This window comes from Mustelus asterias, chromosome 4 (genome assembly GCF_964213995.1).
Source record: "Mustelus asterias chromosome 4, sMusAst1.hap1.1, whole genome shotgun sequence".
Taxonomy (NCBI): domain Eukaryota; kingdom Metazoa; phylum Chordata; class Chondrichthyes; order Carcharhiniformes; family Triakidae; genus Mustelus; species Mustelus asterias.
The window spans coordinates 31,274,192-31,292,473 of record NC_135804.1 but is presented as its reverse complement, the minus strand read 5'-3'; the positions used below and the strand labels follow the sequence as shown (position 1 = coordinate 31,292,473).

Genomic DNA, 18,282 nt, shown 5'->3' with positions numbered 1-18,282 from the left:
AGACTGAGCGAAGGTGTTCCGCAAAACTGTCAACCAGCATGCGTTTAGTCTCCCTAATGTAAAGCATGATCTGGAGACGCTGGCATTGGATTGGGTGGGTGCAGCAAGAAGTTTAACCAGGTTAAAGTCCAACAGGTTTATTTGGAGTCACGAGCTTTCGGAGCGCTGCTCCTTCATCAATGTAAAGCAGACTGCATTGGAAGCAGTAGATACAGTAGAGCAAATTGAAGTAGGTGCATGTGATATGCTGCTTCACCTGAAAGGAGTGTTTGGATCCTTGGATAGTAATGCAGGAGCAGGTAAAGTGGAAAATGTTGCACCCTCTGCGATTGCATGGGAAGATGCTGTGAGAAGAGGATGAAGGGTTGGACGCAATGGAGGAGCGGACCGTGTTGTTCCAGAGAGAGTGGCCCCGGCGGAATTCTGACAAGGAGGTGAGGGCAAGATGTGTTTCGTGGTGGCATCATACTGGAGTTGGCAGAAATCGTGGAGGATGACTCTTTGAATGTGGAACCGATGGAATAAAAAATAAGGACAAGAGGGACGCTGTCATGATTCTGGGAGGAAGTAGAAGTGGTTAGGGCAGAGATGGGTTGAACGCAGTTGAGTGCCCTGTCAACCACAGCGGGAGATAACTTCAGTCGAGGAAAAGGGCAGACAAGTCAGAAGCAGTGTTTTCGTAGGTAGCTTCATTGCAGCAGGTGAAAAAACTGGGAGAATCTTTACAGGAAGTGGATTATCAGGAATTGTAGTTGAGGTAGTTATGGGAGTTGGTGGGTTTGTGATGAATACTGGTGGCCAGTCTAAGGCCAGAAATGGAGACAGGGGTATCAGGGAAGGGAAGGAAAGTGTCAAAAATGGACCATGTGAAGATGAGACCCCTCCAGGATGATAGCACAATAAAATGCATCTTCACCTCACCATCCTCTATCCCATCAGCATTCCACAGGGACCACTTCCTCCGTGACATCCTGGTTCACTCCTCCTTTGCCCCTAATCCTTCAACCCCTTCCCACAGCACATTCCCTTGCAATTGCAGAAGTTGTAACACTTGCCCCTTTACCATCTCCCCCCTCACTATCCAAGGCAGAACACCTCATCTTCCAATTCCAACACTCCTTTTTGGTGAAGCAGCATTACACTTACACCTCCTTCAATTTGCTCTACTGTATTCGCTACTCCCATTGCAATCTGCTCTACATTGGGGAGACTAAAAGGGGAGACTAAATACAGACTGGGTGACTGCTTTGCACAACACCTTGGCTCAGTCTGCAAGCATGATCCCAACCTTCCTGTCGCTTGCCATTTCAGCTCACCATTTTGCTCTCATGCCCACTTCTCAATACTTGGCCTGCTGCAGTGCTCCAATGAAGCCCAACACAAACTGGAGAAATAACACCTCCTCTCCAATTCAGCACATTACAACCTTCTGGAGTCAATATTGAGTTCAACAACTTCTGTCTCTGAACTTTCTCCTCCATCTTAACTTGGAGCACCAGTCCTTGTTCTCCTATTAACACGTTCTGCTATCTTACCTTTATGCCACCATCAGCACCTTCTTTAGTCTTTAATGCCACCATTAACACTCCCTTTGACTGGTGTCCATGTCAATTTCTCCCAGGCTCCCACCTATCCCTGACCTTCTACTCTGCTACACCTTCTCCACCACTCCCCCAACTACATAATCCATCATATTTCTATCCCTCTTCAATTCAGAAGAGTCATACGAACTTGAAACGTCAACTCTGTTTCTCTCTCCACAAATGCTGCCAGACCTGGATTTTCTGTTTTTATTTGAGATTTGCGGCATCCGCAGTATTTTGCTTTTATTTTGATGTCTTTTAAAGTTTATTTGTTAGTGTCACAAGTTGGCTTACATTAACACTATTAATGCAAGTTACTATAAAAATCCCCTAGTCGCCACACTCAGGCGCCTGTTTGGGTACACTGAGGGAGAATTTAGTATGACCAATGCATCTAACTAGCTCGTCTTTCAGACTGTGGGAGGAAACCGGAGCACCCGGCGGAAACACACGCAGACACGGGGAGAACGTGCAGACTCCGCACAGACAGTGACCCAAGCCGGGAATCGAACCCGGGACCCTGGCCATGTGAGGCAGCAGTGCTAACCACGGTGTCACTGTGCTGCCCTTTATGCACCTTTTTATGAAATTCATTTATTTTTTGCTCCTAATTCTGGCTGTAATTCATCTAAAATCATTGCCTTTGTTGTCAGACTCCGGATTGTGACAGTTATAATTTTATTTCAAAATTACAGTCATTAATCCGTGGAATTCTCTACCCCAGAGTGCAGTGGATGCCGGAGCACCGCACAAATCTAAGGAGGAGATAGATAGATAGGTTTTTAATTATTAGCAGGATGAAGGTTATGGGGAGCGGGCAGGAAGGTGGCGATGAGGCTGAGATTAAATCAACCATAATCATATTGAATGGCGGAGCAGGCGTGATGGGTTCAATTGCCTACTCCTGCTCCTAGTTCTTATGTATGTAAACTGCCAGCTGGATAACCCAATTCTGTGAACTTGGAGGCCATTTTGTTTCACTTTTCTTACACAACATCTATAGAAACTGTAAGTACTGATCCATCTAGATTACACTCCTTTTAATATGCTGAATTTTTGTTTGCTCTTTATAGAATAGATACAACAAGGGTGGAATTCACCATTCCATTGAGAGAGAATTGGTCACTTCCATTTTTTGCATTACAAGTAATGGCAATCACATACTACCTCAGACCACAGCTCAAATCTTTTCAGCAGGTGAGTATAGAAATGTGTTTCTGTGAAGCAAGTGGAGGTTAGTCTGTGTGTAGGAGTGCATTATATTTGTAGAGGTGCTTTTACAGAGAGTTAGGGGATAATATGGAGGTGAGGAAGTGTGAGGTTACTCACTTTGTAATGAGAATAGAAAAGCAGAATATTTTTAATTGGTGAGAAACTTGTAATTGTTGATGTTCGGAGGGACATGGGTGTACCTGCACAAGGAACCACAAAACTTAGTATGTAGCTTGCAAGCAGTTAGGAAGGCAAATGGCATCTTGCAAAAGGATTGGAATTCAAGAATATGGAAGTCTTGCTACAATTTACAGGGCTTTGGTGAGACCACATCTGAAGTCCAGCGTGTAGTTTTGGTCTTCATATTTAGCAAGGTTATTGCAATGAAACTCAAATACTTACAGTAATCTAAAGTTTGAAGTCAGGAACTCCAGATTCCAATGAGCTTTGGGGCTTTTGCGCATGTGCCGGCCAGGAATGGCCGCAATGTGCAGTTCATTTATTTTACCCTTTTTCAGGCTGGGAACCAGTCTTGCAGACCTACACTGAAACTAGGAAGAGCAAGTGGTGCAAAAAGAAGGTCAGCTGATCAAAATCAAAACCCTATTACCAAGTAATGGTAATTACCAAGGTCCCAAACCAGGGAGGGGGATAAGGAGAGGTCTCAGAAGGAAGTATCATTAAGGGACAAAGACAAGGATCAGAAATAGGCCCTGCTAAGTTTAGCTAAAAGAAAGGAACAGAGAAATGGGCTCTGAGTTAAAGAAAGAGTTAACAGTGAGCAGACCTGAAGTAAAGTGAGCTTGAGAAAAGCCCTGGAGATCAGAGAAGGCAGCTGAAGGTTTGAGACTCAGTGCTGTGGCCGTTCCCGGGCAAAACTGCCCCTTGGAACAATGGTGCTCAGTTTGGCATGGCTGAATATCTGAAATTGTGCTTGAAAGGTAACACTTGAAGATACAATGAAATCCAGGAGAAAAGTATCTCAGAAGGCAAGATTGAAACTTTGCAAGGTGGACCATTGTTGAAACAGTTCGAGTGAAAATGACATATGGAAAGAGGAGCGATTTCTTCTCTGAGAGTTCTTAGTTTCTGGAATTCTCTTCCCAGGGAGCTGTGGAGACTGGATTATTGAATATATTTAAGACTGAGTGAGACAGATATATGATCAACAAGGGAGTGAGTCAAGGGTCATGGGGGGCAGGAAAGAAGGTGGAGTTAAGGTCACAATCAGATCCACCGTGACCTTATTAAATGATGGAGCAGACTCATGGGGCCAAATGGCGCCTCTCGCCCCTAAGTCTTATTGTCTTATGACTAGCATTTTTGAGTGCATTTTGTCATACAAAAACTAAAATATATTCTGCTGTAAAGTTAGTAACGACATGCAAAGTTTAATTGGAACCCTTTCAGCAATGATGCAACTAAAAACCTAGTATGATAGCCTTGTTGTTCATCCTGTGATCCACTCTGTCTAATGAAGTCTCCCAAGAAAAAGAGGGAAAATGCTGTTACGGAATTAAACTCTAATATTATTCATCTGTACATGCATAGCTTGCTGCTACTGTACCTGAAAGTTGAGGATTGAACTTTCCCATCTGTATAGGCAGATATCACACCTGATGCATTCAGGCTATCAGATTCTACCCATTATGACAGTTTGACAAATGAAGAGAGTGGGATTACTCAATAAAGTTAATGCACAAGCAGATAAAATTCCTAGTTTATGACTTGTACTTAATTTGTTTTTGTTTTTCTTTATTTTAAGTGGTGGTCGTTCACATTGATCATGGCGTCAACATTCCTTTTCTGCATTACCTGGCAGTTTAACCAGTTTATTTTGTTAATACAAGCCCTGGTTCTCTTTTCCTTGGACTGTTTAGATATGCTGCCTGCATCAAAGGTAATATGCAGTTAATACTGTGCACTAAACCTGATATTTGTGTGTGAAATTACACGGGGAATGCAGCACATACTGTATCACAGAATAAGTATAGATTCATTAAACTTGCAAAATATTGGTCTTGTATGGATTGTTGAAGATGGTAAATGCAGGTGAGAAAATTTCAGATAATCCAACAAGCTGATTTCAAAGTGTTGCAGGACTTGGTTAGAGATTACTGTGCAGTGTGTGGCGACTAACAGGTAGTGGATATAAATTGCATTTTAAAAGTGGGTGGAGTGCAGGAAGAAGACACCTGTAAAGTAGCTCTAGATTTCACTAGAGGAAAATAAACCTAGTCAGTCTGATAATAGGGTCCTTGGTTTTGTTTTTTCTCCTCTTCAATGGGAATGCTTAAAGGCTTTGCAAAATATATTAGCCTTATCGTGATGGTATGAGTAACTTGTTTGAATTCCACCATGATGCCTATTGGAAGATTGAGTCATATGGGAAGAAAGGACAAACTGGTCAGTAAAATTGTGCATTTGCTTTAGAGTGCCTAGTGGGGCTAACAGGCAGAGATGCCTCAAATGTTGAACTCCCAAATTTAATGTGTATGTGAGAAACTAACTAATTGAGGAAGAGAGGAACTGAGCAAATAGCAGCGAACCCTGGGCTATTTAGTAAATATATCCCATCTCCTACTAATTTGTGTGAAGAAGTGACATTATTTAAATTGTTTATTCCCCAATCCTAATTCTCCTACTTCAGGAAACTTTCAGCCATCATTTGTATTTCATTTCATTGAATGCTTTAAAATACTATTAAAGCAGACCAAATTTATTTTAAAACTAGATCTTCACTGAGTTTTCAATTTAGAAAAGCTATTGATTTTAGCACTTGGGAAGATATGTATTTTACCTTGAAATTGGTTTGTCGGGCACTTCTGAAAATCACTGGTCAGTCACTGCTTAAAACAAAACAAATGAGGGGAAAGGCTGAATGTCATTGTAAACGAGATCACTGCTGTGACATCCATGTAGTTTCTAAGCTTTCCTTTGAAAAGGACCTATTTAAATGTCTGTTTTTAGCATATGCAAGAATATACTTAAAGCATTGCTATTTTCCTTTCAAAATCTTAGCGTGGGGCCTGAACAAAGGTTAAATCGATTTGCATTTATTTTTTATTTTGGCATTGGGGAAATTATTTTTGTAGGAGGAATTTTAATTGCACGGTTCATTTTTTTGTGTGTTGTGTTTCCAAAATGATTCATTTATGTTGTATCTCTTCTATTGCAGGTTACATCACTATATTTTGTACATGTGGCTTCTTTGCTTCTTGTTTGGATCCTACAGTTTAACAACTCTATGCTCCTGGGGTCATTGGTTCTAAGTTTCATTCTGGCTGCTTCAGTCGTACGACACTTGCAGGTATCAATAACAGTAATATATGCAAACTTAAATCCTTATTATTATTCCCTTGCTTTTTTGAATTTCGGATAGGAAATATCTTAAATTATGAAGATTGTATGGGGAGAAATTTGTTAACTGCAGAAAATGGTGTGGGGATTATGTTAGACAATTAATCTGTGCACATTCATTATCTTGCAGACAATATGTTTAAATTGGTGCTGCTTGCTCTTGTCAATGGTCACATTTTGCAGCAAACGCTCTCCACACTGATCATTGGCTGCAGCAGGTGCTGATACTGTGAGTAGTTAGTGCTACTTAAAGGCACTGCTTAAAAGGGAGCTGCAACAAATGGTAGGAGTGTTTTTTAAGTATCAGTCTGCCATGTGATGATCTGAACAGTCGCTCAATGTGAGAGAATGAGCATCAAGGTTTTCAGACAATCTTAGTGGGAGAAATGGAAGCAAGGAGAGATGTCGCAAGGGGCAGAAGTCCTTCCAAATATATGCTCAGGAAGCAATGCGCGAATAAGCACTGGTGGAGGTCAATGCCAGGAATGTTGCTCCAAGAACAGGGAAATAGTACAAGAAGAATTTTAATGACCTGACATGAGTTATCAAGGTGAGTGAATTAATCTTCAAATGGCATATTGTGCAACTGCACACGAGCTTCATACTTGATTCAATTCTCAATATCTCCATCACCTAACAACCGGCAATCTCTTATCACCAGTATTCAATATGCTTTGCCTCGTCCCCACACACTTAGCACTGTTAAAAGCCATGCACCCACAACTTAGAGTTTGCATACTCGGAGTGATACAACCATGACAAACACATCACCCAAACATATTGCAGGACACTCATGGACATACATCTCTTTTTCTTGCAGGATAAGCTGGCACATTATGGCAGGTAACAGAAAATAATTGGAGGAAGACAAGTGCACGTTTTAACCCACCAAAGAGATGGTGCTGACCACCCTGGGAAGGGACATCACTGCAGCAATGTCCACTGACAAGGCCGAAGGGATCAATGATCAGGGATCTCCATACATAGCCCTCTTTCATATCAAATACGAAAATGCCGGAAGTACTCAGCAGGTCAGAAAGCATCTGTGGAGCAAAAAACAGAGTGAATGTTTCAGGTTGATAACTCTCTTTCACCCCACTTATCCCTCATTTTGCATCCTTGACAGTATAAGCAAGAACTTTTTTACTTTCTCCTCTCCCCTCAACACAACCCAATTCGTCCCTTTTTCATTTTAGAAACCCAAGAACTGCAACCTTTCCAGTCAGTGGAGAAAGTGGAAGAAGACCGTGAAGGTGAAATGGCAACGTTACTTGATCCCAGCCACCAGCTGAGAACTGACAACTACTTGCATTTCTGAGATAAGGATAGAGGAGAGGAGAGTGGGGAGATACTAGCACAAGAATTAGAGTGTGCCATTAGATCTTAAACCTACTCCGCCAATCGATGACATCATGGCTGATCTGCTTGTGGCCTCAACTCCTCTTTCCTGCCTGCTCCCTATTGATATATATGCACATATTGACTTATGGTGTCTAAAGAACCATGACATAGGCTTGATAACTTGAACACTGGGAGCTCTTTATTGTAGGTGTGCACACTGTTCCACAGTCAGATCTCAGACTGCACAACCGGGTCAACCAGACCACACACTCATCCCACACTCAGACCTCCCCTCAGCCCCTCTCAAACACCCCATTCAGCCCCCTCACCCCTCAGACCCCCTATTAAGGCTATGCACCTTGGCAGCGCCAAAGGTGCACTGCTCCCGGCACCCTTGCACTGACACCCTGGCGTGATGCCTTGGGCCCCAAGGGGGCTCAAGGAGGTAGGTACAGTAGCAATTTGCCCCTCTGCTGCTGCCAGGTTGCATAGGACGGGTCCCTCAAAGGTCCTGGGGGTTGGAGGCGCTCGGGCTGGGAGCACTGGTTGACCTTGCCACTCCACCGATATCGGGGTGTCATGGCTGGACTGCCCCTTCTAGCCCTGGCAGACCTGAGGGCAGCTCTGTGATCAACATCTGCATTCCTGCCTCTCAGCTGAGAAATTTTAAAGTGGCCATGCCCCCTGGTCACCTGGCAGGATTTTAAATCACTGCAACACTCCATTCTGCAGTAGAGATTTTCCTTTCTGTCAGAAGCTGCAGGTGAAAATAAACTCCTTTGAAGTCCTCGGACAGAGAAGAGATATCAACTTCACCTGGGGGTGGTGGCGGGGGTGGTTCCAGTCCCAGTTGTGCATTCAGTCCTAATGTATGCACACAGCTTTGACTTGAAGTTGCTGAGGCTTCCCGGCAGCTGAAATCATTGAAAGCCTCTCCATTGCACTTGAAGCCTTTAAGCTGTAACAAATTCAACCTGCAGTGCCTCAAAAGATTCAGCTATCAGCTCAATGGATTTCTATCACCCTCCAACCACTTGTGTTTATTTTTATTTCCCTTCATGGTTGAATGTACCTCCAGTACTCCATTGATCCTGACCACAATGTTGACAGAGTCTAATCCTAATTGACAGTCTGTGGTTTCACTAAAAGTGAACCGTTACCCGTTATTTGTGGGTGGGGCGGGGAGGATGCCCCTCTTAAGGTGAGGGGTTGGTGGTTCACCCCTGGTCAGTGTGGGGTCCACTATTTATGTTTTTGTGAGAGGGGAGCCTGTCTCTGAGTGCAGAGATCGGGTCACCTTTGAAAATGGCGGTCTGGTCTTGGAACAATGGGGTTGGCCAGCGGGGTTCTCTGCTATGAATAAATTAGCATCGATCAGGTGGGAGAAACCCACCTAATAGAGGCTGCTAAGACTAGGAGGGTACTTGAGAATCACGGCCACCATTGCATCAAAAGCCAGAAGAAATAATTCAACAACTGATCTGTAAGTACTTGATTTCATTAAATGATGTTGGTGGGGCATCTTTTAATTTAGCATTACGTTGAGTTGTACTTGTTAAGACAGGGTGTAGATTGGAGCATAGCATTTGAAAAGAACAACACTGGCATCAAATCAATGTTGCATATGATTGATATCATCTCCATGCCCTCATATTGCAGGCGGTCATTAGGTGTGCACATGGAAACCCCTTGACCAAGACGCCATCGGGCACACTTCTCATTAGTATATTACACATCTCAGATTCTATTTTTGAGTGTTAGGAGGCTACGCGAACAGCAACAAACAGGTGCTGCACAGCCCAATTTCTCCCCCGTAACTCTCTAAATTGCTTCAATTATAATGATATAGATTTGATTGAAAATAATTGTTTTATCTTCAATGTAATCACGAGGCTATGATGAAGAGTGCAATATGACAGTAATAGCTATATAATCTTAAAAATACATCAAGTAGGGTAAAAGAAGTGTAACCTTGGAACTCTGTCCAGACAGCCTGAGGTAAAGATTGCATTGTTTTTCATATGCCTGAGACTGGCATTAATTCACAGACCAACAGGATCTTTGTAATTTTACAATTGCCAAAACAGGAAGAATGATGTTGTATATGTTGGAAAGATATTGATCACTAGGGTAAACTCTAGTGCTTGTACCCCAAGGAAATACTTAACAAGCAGCTTTATAATGTGCTCAATCCTTTAATCAACTAGAGTGAGTGGAAAAAGTGGAAGCAGAACTTAGGGTTTTCAAGAGGGGGGGAAAAGTTGACTAAATTGCTCAGTCATAGGTATGTTCATTGCTTAAGGGGCATAGGACCTTCATGGAGGTATTTTTGATTTGCCCCAGAAATGTTGGGGTGATGCAATGTTAAAGCAAATTAGAATATTTTAGAAATTCTGAATTGTTCTCAAACCACGGCATTTTGATTTTGATCCTCTTTCCAGGCATTATGTTTGTTGTCATATTTCCAGCAAATATCTGGATTGTCCTGCTTGGGTGATGAGATTGACTTTTATAGAATTGAAGAATCTAATACTGTTGTCTTTCTTTTTTTCAGAGGAATTTAAAATCTGGTGGTTTTGTTGCAAGAGTTATGAAACTATTGCTACATGTATTTGTAGTATTCAGCTTAACAGTCCTAATAAATAATACAAGTAAGGTATGTAAAGAGTTATTGAAAGTCTTATTTGTGTAAACTCCAAAATGTGTTGCTTGCAAGTGAACATAATTATTTTTGGTAATGTGAAATAATATGCATTTTCCGCTAGTTTATTTCTATCTATAGTGTGTTTGCTTAGAATATACAACACAAACAAGTCATTCTAACCAACCAGCTTTTGTGGACATTTATACTCCATTTGACCCTATATTTATTGCATGTTTTCTGAAGAAATAAAAGACGTTTATCACATTCACAAACATCAAAATCGTTTAATGAAATTTATTTGCTGTGACTAATAAATCTTGTCAGAAAGCTAAATATTTCTTGTGGAAAATGAATTTCTAGCAATCAGTAAGTAACATGTTCAATGAATTCACATTTCAAAATCTAATGCATAATGGGCAACAAAGAAATGACAGACCAGCTGAACAAATACTTTGGATCTGTCTTCACTAAGGAGAACACAAATAACCTTCCGGAAATACTCTGGGACAGAGGGTCTAGCATGAAGGAAGAACTGAAGGAAATCCTTATTAGCCAGGAAATTGCATTGGGGAAATTGCTGGGATTAAAATCCAATAGGTCCCCAGGTCCTGATGCTCTGCATCCCAGAGTACTCAAGGAAGTGGCCCTAGAAATAGTGGATGCATCGGTGATTATTTTCCAGCATTCTATAGACTGTGGAAGACTCCTAGTGGATTGGAGGGTAGCTAATGCAACCCCACTTTTTTAAAAAGGAGGGAGAGAGAAAACGGGGAATAATAGACCGGTTAGCCTGACATCGGTGGTGCGGAAAATGCGAGAGTCAATTATTAAGGATGTAATAACTGAGCATTTGGAAAGTAGTGACAGGATTGGTCCAAGTCAGCATGGATTGACTAAAGGGAAACCATGCTTGACAAATCGTCTGGAACTTTTTGAAGATGTGACCAGTAGAGTGGACAAGGGTGAATCAGTGGATGTTGTATATCTGGACTTTCGAAAGGCTTTTGACAAGGTCCCACTCAACAGATTAGTGAGCAAAATTAAAGCTCATGGTATTGGGGGTAATGTATTGACATGGATAGAGAACTGGTTGGCAGACAGGAAGCAGGGTGGGAATAAACAGGTCATTTTCAGAGTGGCAGGCAGTGACTAGTGGTGTACCGCAGGGTTCAGTGCTAGGACCCCAGCTATTCACAATATACATTAATGATTTGGATTAAGGAATTGAATGCAGTATCTCCAAACTTGCAGATGACACTAAGCTGGGTGGCAGTGTGTGCTGTGAGGAGGATGCTAAGAGGCTGCAGGGTTACTTGGAGAGGCTGGTTGTGTGGGCAAATACTTGGCAAATGCAATATAATGTGGATAAATGTGAGGTTATCCACTCTGGTGGCAAAAACAAGAAGGAAGATTATTATCTGAATAGTGGCAGTTTTGAAAAATGGGAAGTGCAACGTGATCTGGGTGTCATAGTGGAACAGTTGCTGAAGGTTGGCATGCAGGTACAGCAAGCGGTGAGGAAAGCTTGGCATGCTGGCCTTCATAGCAAGAGTATTTGAGTATAGGAGCAAGAATGTCTTGCTGCAGTTATACAGAGCCATGGTGAGGCCACACCTTGAGTATTGTATGCAATTTTGATCCCCTAGTCTGAGGAAGCACATTCTTGCTATTGAGGGAGTCCAGCGAAGGTTCACCTGACTGATTCCTGGAATGGCAGGACTGACATATGAAGAGAGACTGGATCGACTGGGCTTAGAAGAATGAGAGGGGATCTCATTGAAACATATAAAATCCTGATGGGACTGGGCAGGCTAGATGCGGAAAGAACCTTCCCAATGTTGGGGAAGTGCAGAACTAGGGGTCACAGTCTAAGAATAAGGGGTAAGCCATTCAGGACTGAGATGAGGAAGAACTGACTCAGAGTTGTGAACCTGTGGAATTCTCTATTACCGAAAGCTATTGGGGCCAGTTTGTTAGATATGTTCAAAACGGAGCTAGACATGGCCCTTGTGGCTAAAGGGATCAAGTGATAATATGGAGAGAAAGTGGTAGTGGGATACTGAAAGTGCATGATCAAACATGATCGTATTGAATAATTGTGCAAGCTCAAAGGGCTGAATGGCCTACTCCTGCACCTATTTTCTATGTTAATATAACTTAAAGCAACACAAATCTTGGTTGAGTTAGTTTCATTATACTTTCCCTTTTAATTTTTCAGGGCTTCCCCCATAAATTACTTATCCCAAGATCTTGGAATATAACTCATGAAAGACTAACTCTGGACAGAAGCAGCACTGAATGGAAACAATTTAATAGTAGAACTATAAATTGCTGTTATGATCTCATCAAAGTGTTCCTTTTTGTTGCAGAAAATTCTAGGGCTAGAATCCGATGAACATATTTTTAAATTCCTTAAAGCAAAGTTTGGATTTGGGGCAACAAGGTAAAAGTTTAATTTTATATACCACACAAGTATCAGTCCATTATATTACATTTCATGAGCTGTGTAGAACACTGTCTGAGAATAACCCGAGTCGCGATGGCCTGTCCTTCATCCCAACGTCAAAACTTAGGGTAAATGTATGTTTGTAGTGTTGATGCAGAACAGTTATAAGCAGATTGTTGTGACAAGATAAAGTCATAGAATCTTGCAGCACGGAAGGGAGTCATTTGGCCCTTCATGATTGTGCTAGTTCTTTGAAAGAGCTGGACAATTTAGTTCCACGCTCCACATTTATCCCCAAAACACTCCAAATTAGTCCTCTTCAAGTACATGTCCAGTTACCTTGTAAAAGTTTATATGGAGTCTGATTCAACCACCATTTTTCAAGAAATGTATTCCAAGTCATAATTATTCTCTCAAGAATTTTTTCCTAATTTCCCCATAAATTCTTTTGCCAATTATTTTAAATCTATGACCTCTCATTACTGTTCAGAGCACAGTAGACATTAATTGCTGAGCAAAACAAATTTCAGAGGGGAAATGCAGTTTACTAGTTCATACTCTTTGTTTTTGTATTCTGAAAATGAGAAAACATACTGATCTTAGTAGTATTAAATCCAGTAAAATCTGGGATTTTAAACTTAAAAGTTTAACAAGAAGATTACAGTTACATCATTAAAGTTAGACTTACAAAACATTCCCCAAGATGGCTCACTACTTGGTTAGACCCATAAATAAATACCCTCCTGGCAACAATCCCTGTTGGATGTTTAACTACAAAAATCCAGTAATATTACCCCCAAGGTAAAGCCGCTGTTGCCTTAAGTGATAAGGTAGGGATCAGAAACGCCAGATTATGTCATGAAGCCTGACTGGACTCCAACAGTTTTTCTATTTTGGCATTAGTGTGTGGATAAAGGGCGGGATTTTCCAGCCGCAAGACCAGAAAATCCCGCCCGAGGTCAACAGACCTTTGCATGGTCTGCCATGGATTTCCATGGCAGTTGGGATGGGAAAATTCCGCCTAAAGTGTTTCACTCCAGGTGTGATTCTATTGACACACTAAGTTTTTATCAAAATAAACTTTACTTAACAATGCAGTTTAACTATAACAAATTAATTAGCTTAACTTTTGCCACTTAGAGTCATAGAGGTTTACAGCATGGAAACAGGCCCCTCAATCCAACTTGTCTATGCCGCCCTTTTTTTTAAAACCCCTAAGCTAATCCCAATTGCCCCATTTGGCCCATATCCCTCTATACCCATCTTACCCATGTAACTGTCTAAATGCTTTTTAAAGGACAAAATTGTACCCGCCCCTACTACTATCTCTGGCAGCTTGTTCCAAACACTCAACACCCTCTGTTTGAAAAAATTGCCCCTCTGGACCCTTTTGTATCTCCCCCCTCTCACCTTAAACCTATGCCCTCTAGTTTTAGACTCCCTTACCTTTGGTAAAAGATATTGACTATCTAGCTGATCTATGCCCCTCTTTATTTTATAGACCTCTATAAGATCACCCCTCAGCCTTCTGCGCTCCAGAGAGAAAAGTCCCAGTCTATCCAGCCTCTCCTTATAACTCAAACCATCAAGTCCCGGTAGCATCCTAGTAAATCTTTTCTGCACTCTTTTTCTAGTTTAATAATATCCTTTCTATAATAGGGTGACCAGAACTGTACACAGTATTCCAAGTGTGGCCTTACCAATGTCTTGTACAACTTCAACAAGACGTCCCAACTCCTCTATTCAATGTTCTGACCAATGAAACCAAGCATGCTGAATGCCTTCTTCACCACTTTGTCCACCTGTGACTCCACTTTCAAGGAGCTATGAACATGTACCCCTAGATCTCTTTGTTCTGTAACTCTCCCCAACGCCCTACCATTAACTGAGTAAATCCCACCCTGGTTCAATCTACCAAAATGCATCACCTCGCATTTATCTAAATTAAACTCCATCTGCCATTCGTCAGCCCACTGGCCCAATTGATCAAGATCCTGTTGCAATCGGAGATAACTTTCTTCACTATCTGCTATGCCACCAATCTTGGTGTCATCTGCAAACTTACTAACCATCCCTCCTATATTCTCATCCAAATCATTAATATAAATGACACAACAGTGGACTCAGCACTGATCCCTGAGGCACACCGCTGGTCACAGGCCTCCAGTTTGAAAAACAATCCTCTACAATTACTCTCTGGCTTCTGTCAAGAACAGAATTCCCACTCACCTGAAGAAGGGGCTTGCAGCTCCGAAAGCTTGTGTGGCTTTTGCTACCAAATAAACCTATTGGACTTTAACCTGGTGTTGTTAAACTTCTTACTGTGTTTACCCCAGTCCAACGCCGGCATCTCCACATCATTCTGTCAAGAAGCCAATTTTGTATCCATTTAGATACCTCACCCTGGATCCCGTGAGATTTAACCTTATGCAACAACCTACCATGCAGTACCTTGTCAAAGGCCTTGCTAAAGTATATGTAGACAACATCAACTGCACTACCCTCATTTACCTTCTTGGTTACTCCTTCAAAAAACTCAATCAAATTTGTGAGACATGGTTTTCCACTCACAAAGCCATGCTGACTGTCCCTAATCTGTCCTTGCGTCTCTAAATGCCTGTAGATCCTGTCTCTCAAAATACCTCCCAACAGATGTGAGGCTCACTGGCCTGTTATTTCCAAGCTTTTCCCGGCAGTCCTTTTTAAACAAAGGCACAACATTTGCCACCCTCCAATCTTCAGGCACCTTACCCGTGAATATCTCTGCTAGGGGATCCGCAATTTCCTCCCTAGCCTCCCACAATGTCCTGGGATACACGTCATCAGATCCTGGGGATTTATCTACCTTCATGCGCTTTAAGACTTCCAGCACCTCTCTCTTTAATTTGTACACTCCTCAAGACATCACTATTTATTTCCCCAAGTTCCCTAACATCCATGCTTTTCTCAACAGTAAATACCAATGAGAAATATTCATTTAGGATCTCACCCATCTCTTGTGGATCCGCACATAGATGACCTTGTTGATCCTAAAGAGGCCCTACTCTCTCCCTTGTTACTCTTTTGCCCTGTGCGTATTTGTAGAAGCTCTTTTGATTCTCACTTGAAATGCTTAAACATGACAAGATACAATTCTTAACTGCAAGCCTTCCTTTATTAGTTCCAATTCAAGCAATATTCCTCTTATAGGCTTAAACTCCTCTTCAAAATTAGTTAGCAACACACAGGCTTACGTGCTTGTAATTGTGCTGCCAGTCCTCGAGTCTCCAGAACACGTCTGGAGAGAGAAACAGAGAAAGAGATCTATTTCTCCTAGAAGGTCCCAAACAGCAGCTTCCAGAGAGAGAGAGAGAGAGAGAGCCCTCTTCTTTCAGATTCTGGCAGTAACTACCTGCTTTTCCCTTCAATCTTCAACAAAGATATATTTGTTTTTGTTTTCAATGCTCTCCTACATTACAACAGTGGCCACGCTTCAAAAGTACTTAATTGGCTGTAAAGTGCTTTGACACATCCAGTGGTAGTGAAAAGCTCAATATAAATGCAAGCCTCTCTTTTCTCTTGGTCAAGTACCTCATATACTTTCTTGATTGTTTTTTCAAGTTGCTTGCCACTTTCTAGAATTTGAGATATAAGGAAAGTTGAATCTAACTGTTGAAGTAATTTTATTTTAGTTTCCACATTCATTCCTTTTATAAAATCATAGTATTTAGATCGCAGGAGCGTCATTGGGGTATTCAGCCCATTGTATCTTTAGAACAAAGAAAATTACAGCACAGTAACAGGCCCTTCGGCCCTCCAAACCTGCACCGACCATGCTGCCCAACTTAACTAAAACCCCCTACCCTTCCGGGGACCATATCCCTCTATTCCCATCCATTCATATATTTTTCAAGACGCCCCTTAAAAGTTACTAGCATATCCGCGTCCACTACCTCCCCTTACTGGAACTGTCTAATCCCTTTTCATTGTGCCATTTTATATTCTAACTTTTAAAACACTTCTTCAATTCCTTTTTAACTGATAAAATTTCTGCCTTAATAGCTGCTTGCAGCAATGTAGAGCAGAATTATAACTGCTAAAAGGGGCAGGGTGCGGTGTGGCAAGGGTTTGAGTGTGATTTAAATCCCCAAAATGTGCCCATGTGTCAGAAACCTGACAAGATCCCACTCCCAGCTTTTCTTAGGACACAGTTTCTTCCCTGCTGCCATCAGACTTTTGAATGGATCTACCTCGCATTAAGTTGATCTTTCTCTATACCCTAGATATGACTGTAACACTGCATTCTGCACTCTCTCTTTTCCTTCCCTATGTGTGGTATGCTTTATCTGTGTAGCGCGCAAGAAACAATACTTTTCACTGTATACATGTGACAATAATAAATCAAATCAAATCACATTTGTAGTTATGCGGAAAACTGCCATATAAATGTCAAGTCTATCATTTTAAAACGTAAAGACTCAACGAATGCAGACTTTAACCCAGCATTCTGGTTTTAACAACCAGTGCACAGTTTTTTTGAGCTGTGTGGAATTGCCAGGGTCAACAAAGCAAGAGCACAGTGGAGATCCATTGCTCAGTGAAATTGATAGAACCAGAGGGCATTAACCTCCTTAAACATTTACTCCCTTCAACACTGATGAACAGTGGCAGCAGTGTGTAGCATCTACAAAATGCCATGCAGCAATTCACCAAGGCTCCTTCCAAAGCAACAACCTGGAGCAACAAAGGAGCAGGTGCATGGGAGCACCCCACCTACAAATTCTGCTCCAAGTCACACACTAACCTGACTTGGAATTATATTGCCAACCCTTAACTATCGTTGGGTCAAAAAGCTGGAACTTACTGCAGCGCTGTGGGTGTAACTACATTAGTTGGACTGCAGCAGTTCCAGAAGGTGTCTCACCACCATCTTCTCGAGGGCATTTAGGGATGGACAATAAATGCTGGCTTTACCAATGATGCTAAATTCTCCTAAACACAAATTAAAATATATTTTAAAAATAAGATGAGTGTTGCAAATATCTGATTCTATAATTCATGTATTTTAGTTTTAGGAATTAAAGTATTAAACTTAGATAAGTGGAAACACTTGGTTGAGGAACAGGTGAAAAGATCTGGGATGATTGGCGTTCAAAGAGTAATCTGTGTTTATTCAATGAGGTTATGATTGGAATTGAGAAAACATAAACAATGGATGACCCATCTTTGAGATTTTGGTAGGGTGAGGAGGTCTACATTTATGTCAGTAAGGGATTTGGATTATTCATGTATTTCCCAGATCAAAGAAGCTAAATGTGGCTTTGTAAACGAGGGAGTTTCTGGTTGAAGCTAGCAAATTTGGAGGAGAGGATCATTAACTCCATTAGATATATAATTTCTTCGTGTGAGTCCCAAAATTAAAAGATTTGGTTTTGATGGTAAAAAAATACTTGATTTACATTTCTCTTTGGATCATCCCTCGTATGCCACATTGCCATAGAAATGGACAGTGGGCTTTAAGGATGTTCCTTTATTTAATTTATTCATGTTTGGATTTACGCTGATAGGAGCAGACAGAAGCAGCCCATCTTTTGCAGATTGCAGCTTAGAGTCAAGAGAACCAAAAGAGATAAATATTAGCCAGGCATGCATGTTAAGTACAAAAAATACTAACCCTATCATTCATCATGCGGAATGTGGATGGAAACTCGAATTCA

At 41.5% G+C, this 18,282-nt stretch overlaps 1 protein-coding gene across 3 annotated transcripts in view; it reads left to right on the top strand.

The window, feature by feature from the left end:
* The window catches only part of dpy19l3 (dpy-19 like C-mannosyltransferase 3), a 69,196-nt gene that overhangs the window by 23,144 nt on the left and 27,770 nt on the right, over positions 1-18,282 (top strand). For all 3 annotated transcript variants that reach the window (XM_078210773.1, XM_078210772.1, XM_078210774.1), the window contains exons 7-11: positions 2,657-2,780; positions 4,561-4,695; positions 5,974-6,105; positions 10,051-10,152; positions 12,510-12,583. In XM_078210773.1, coding sequence (XP_078066899.1) covers positions 2,657-2,780; positions 4,561-4,695; positions 5,974-6,105; positions 10,051-10,152; positions 12,510-12,583 — 567 coding nt within the window. The remainder of the gene's footprint in view (positions 1-2,656; positions 2,781-4,560; positions 4,696-5,973; positions 6,106-10,050; positions 10,153-12,509; positions 12,584-18,282) is intronic.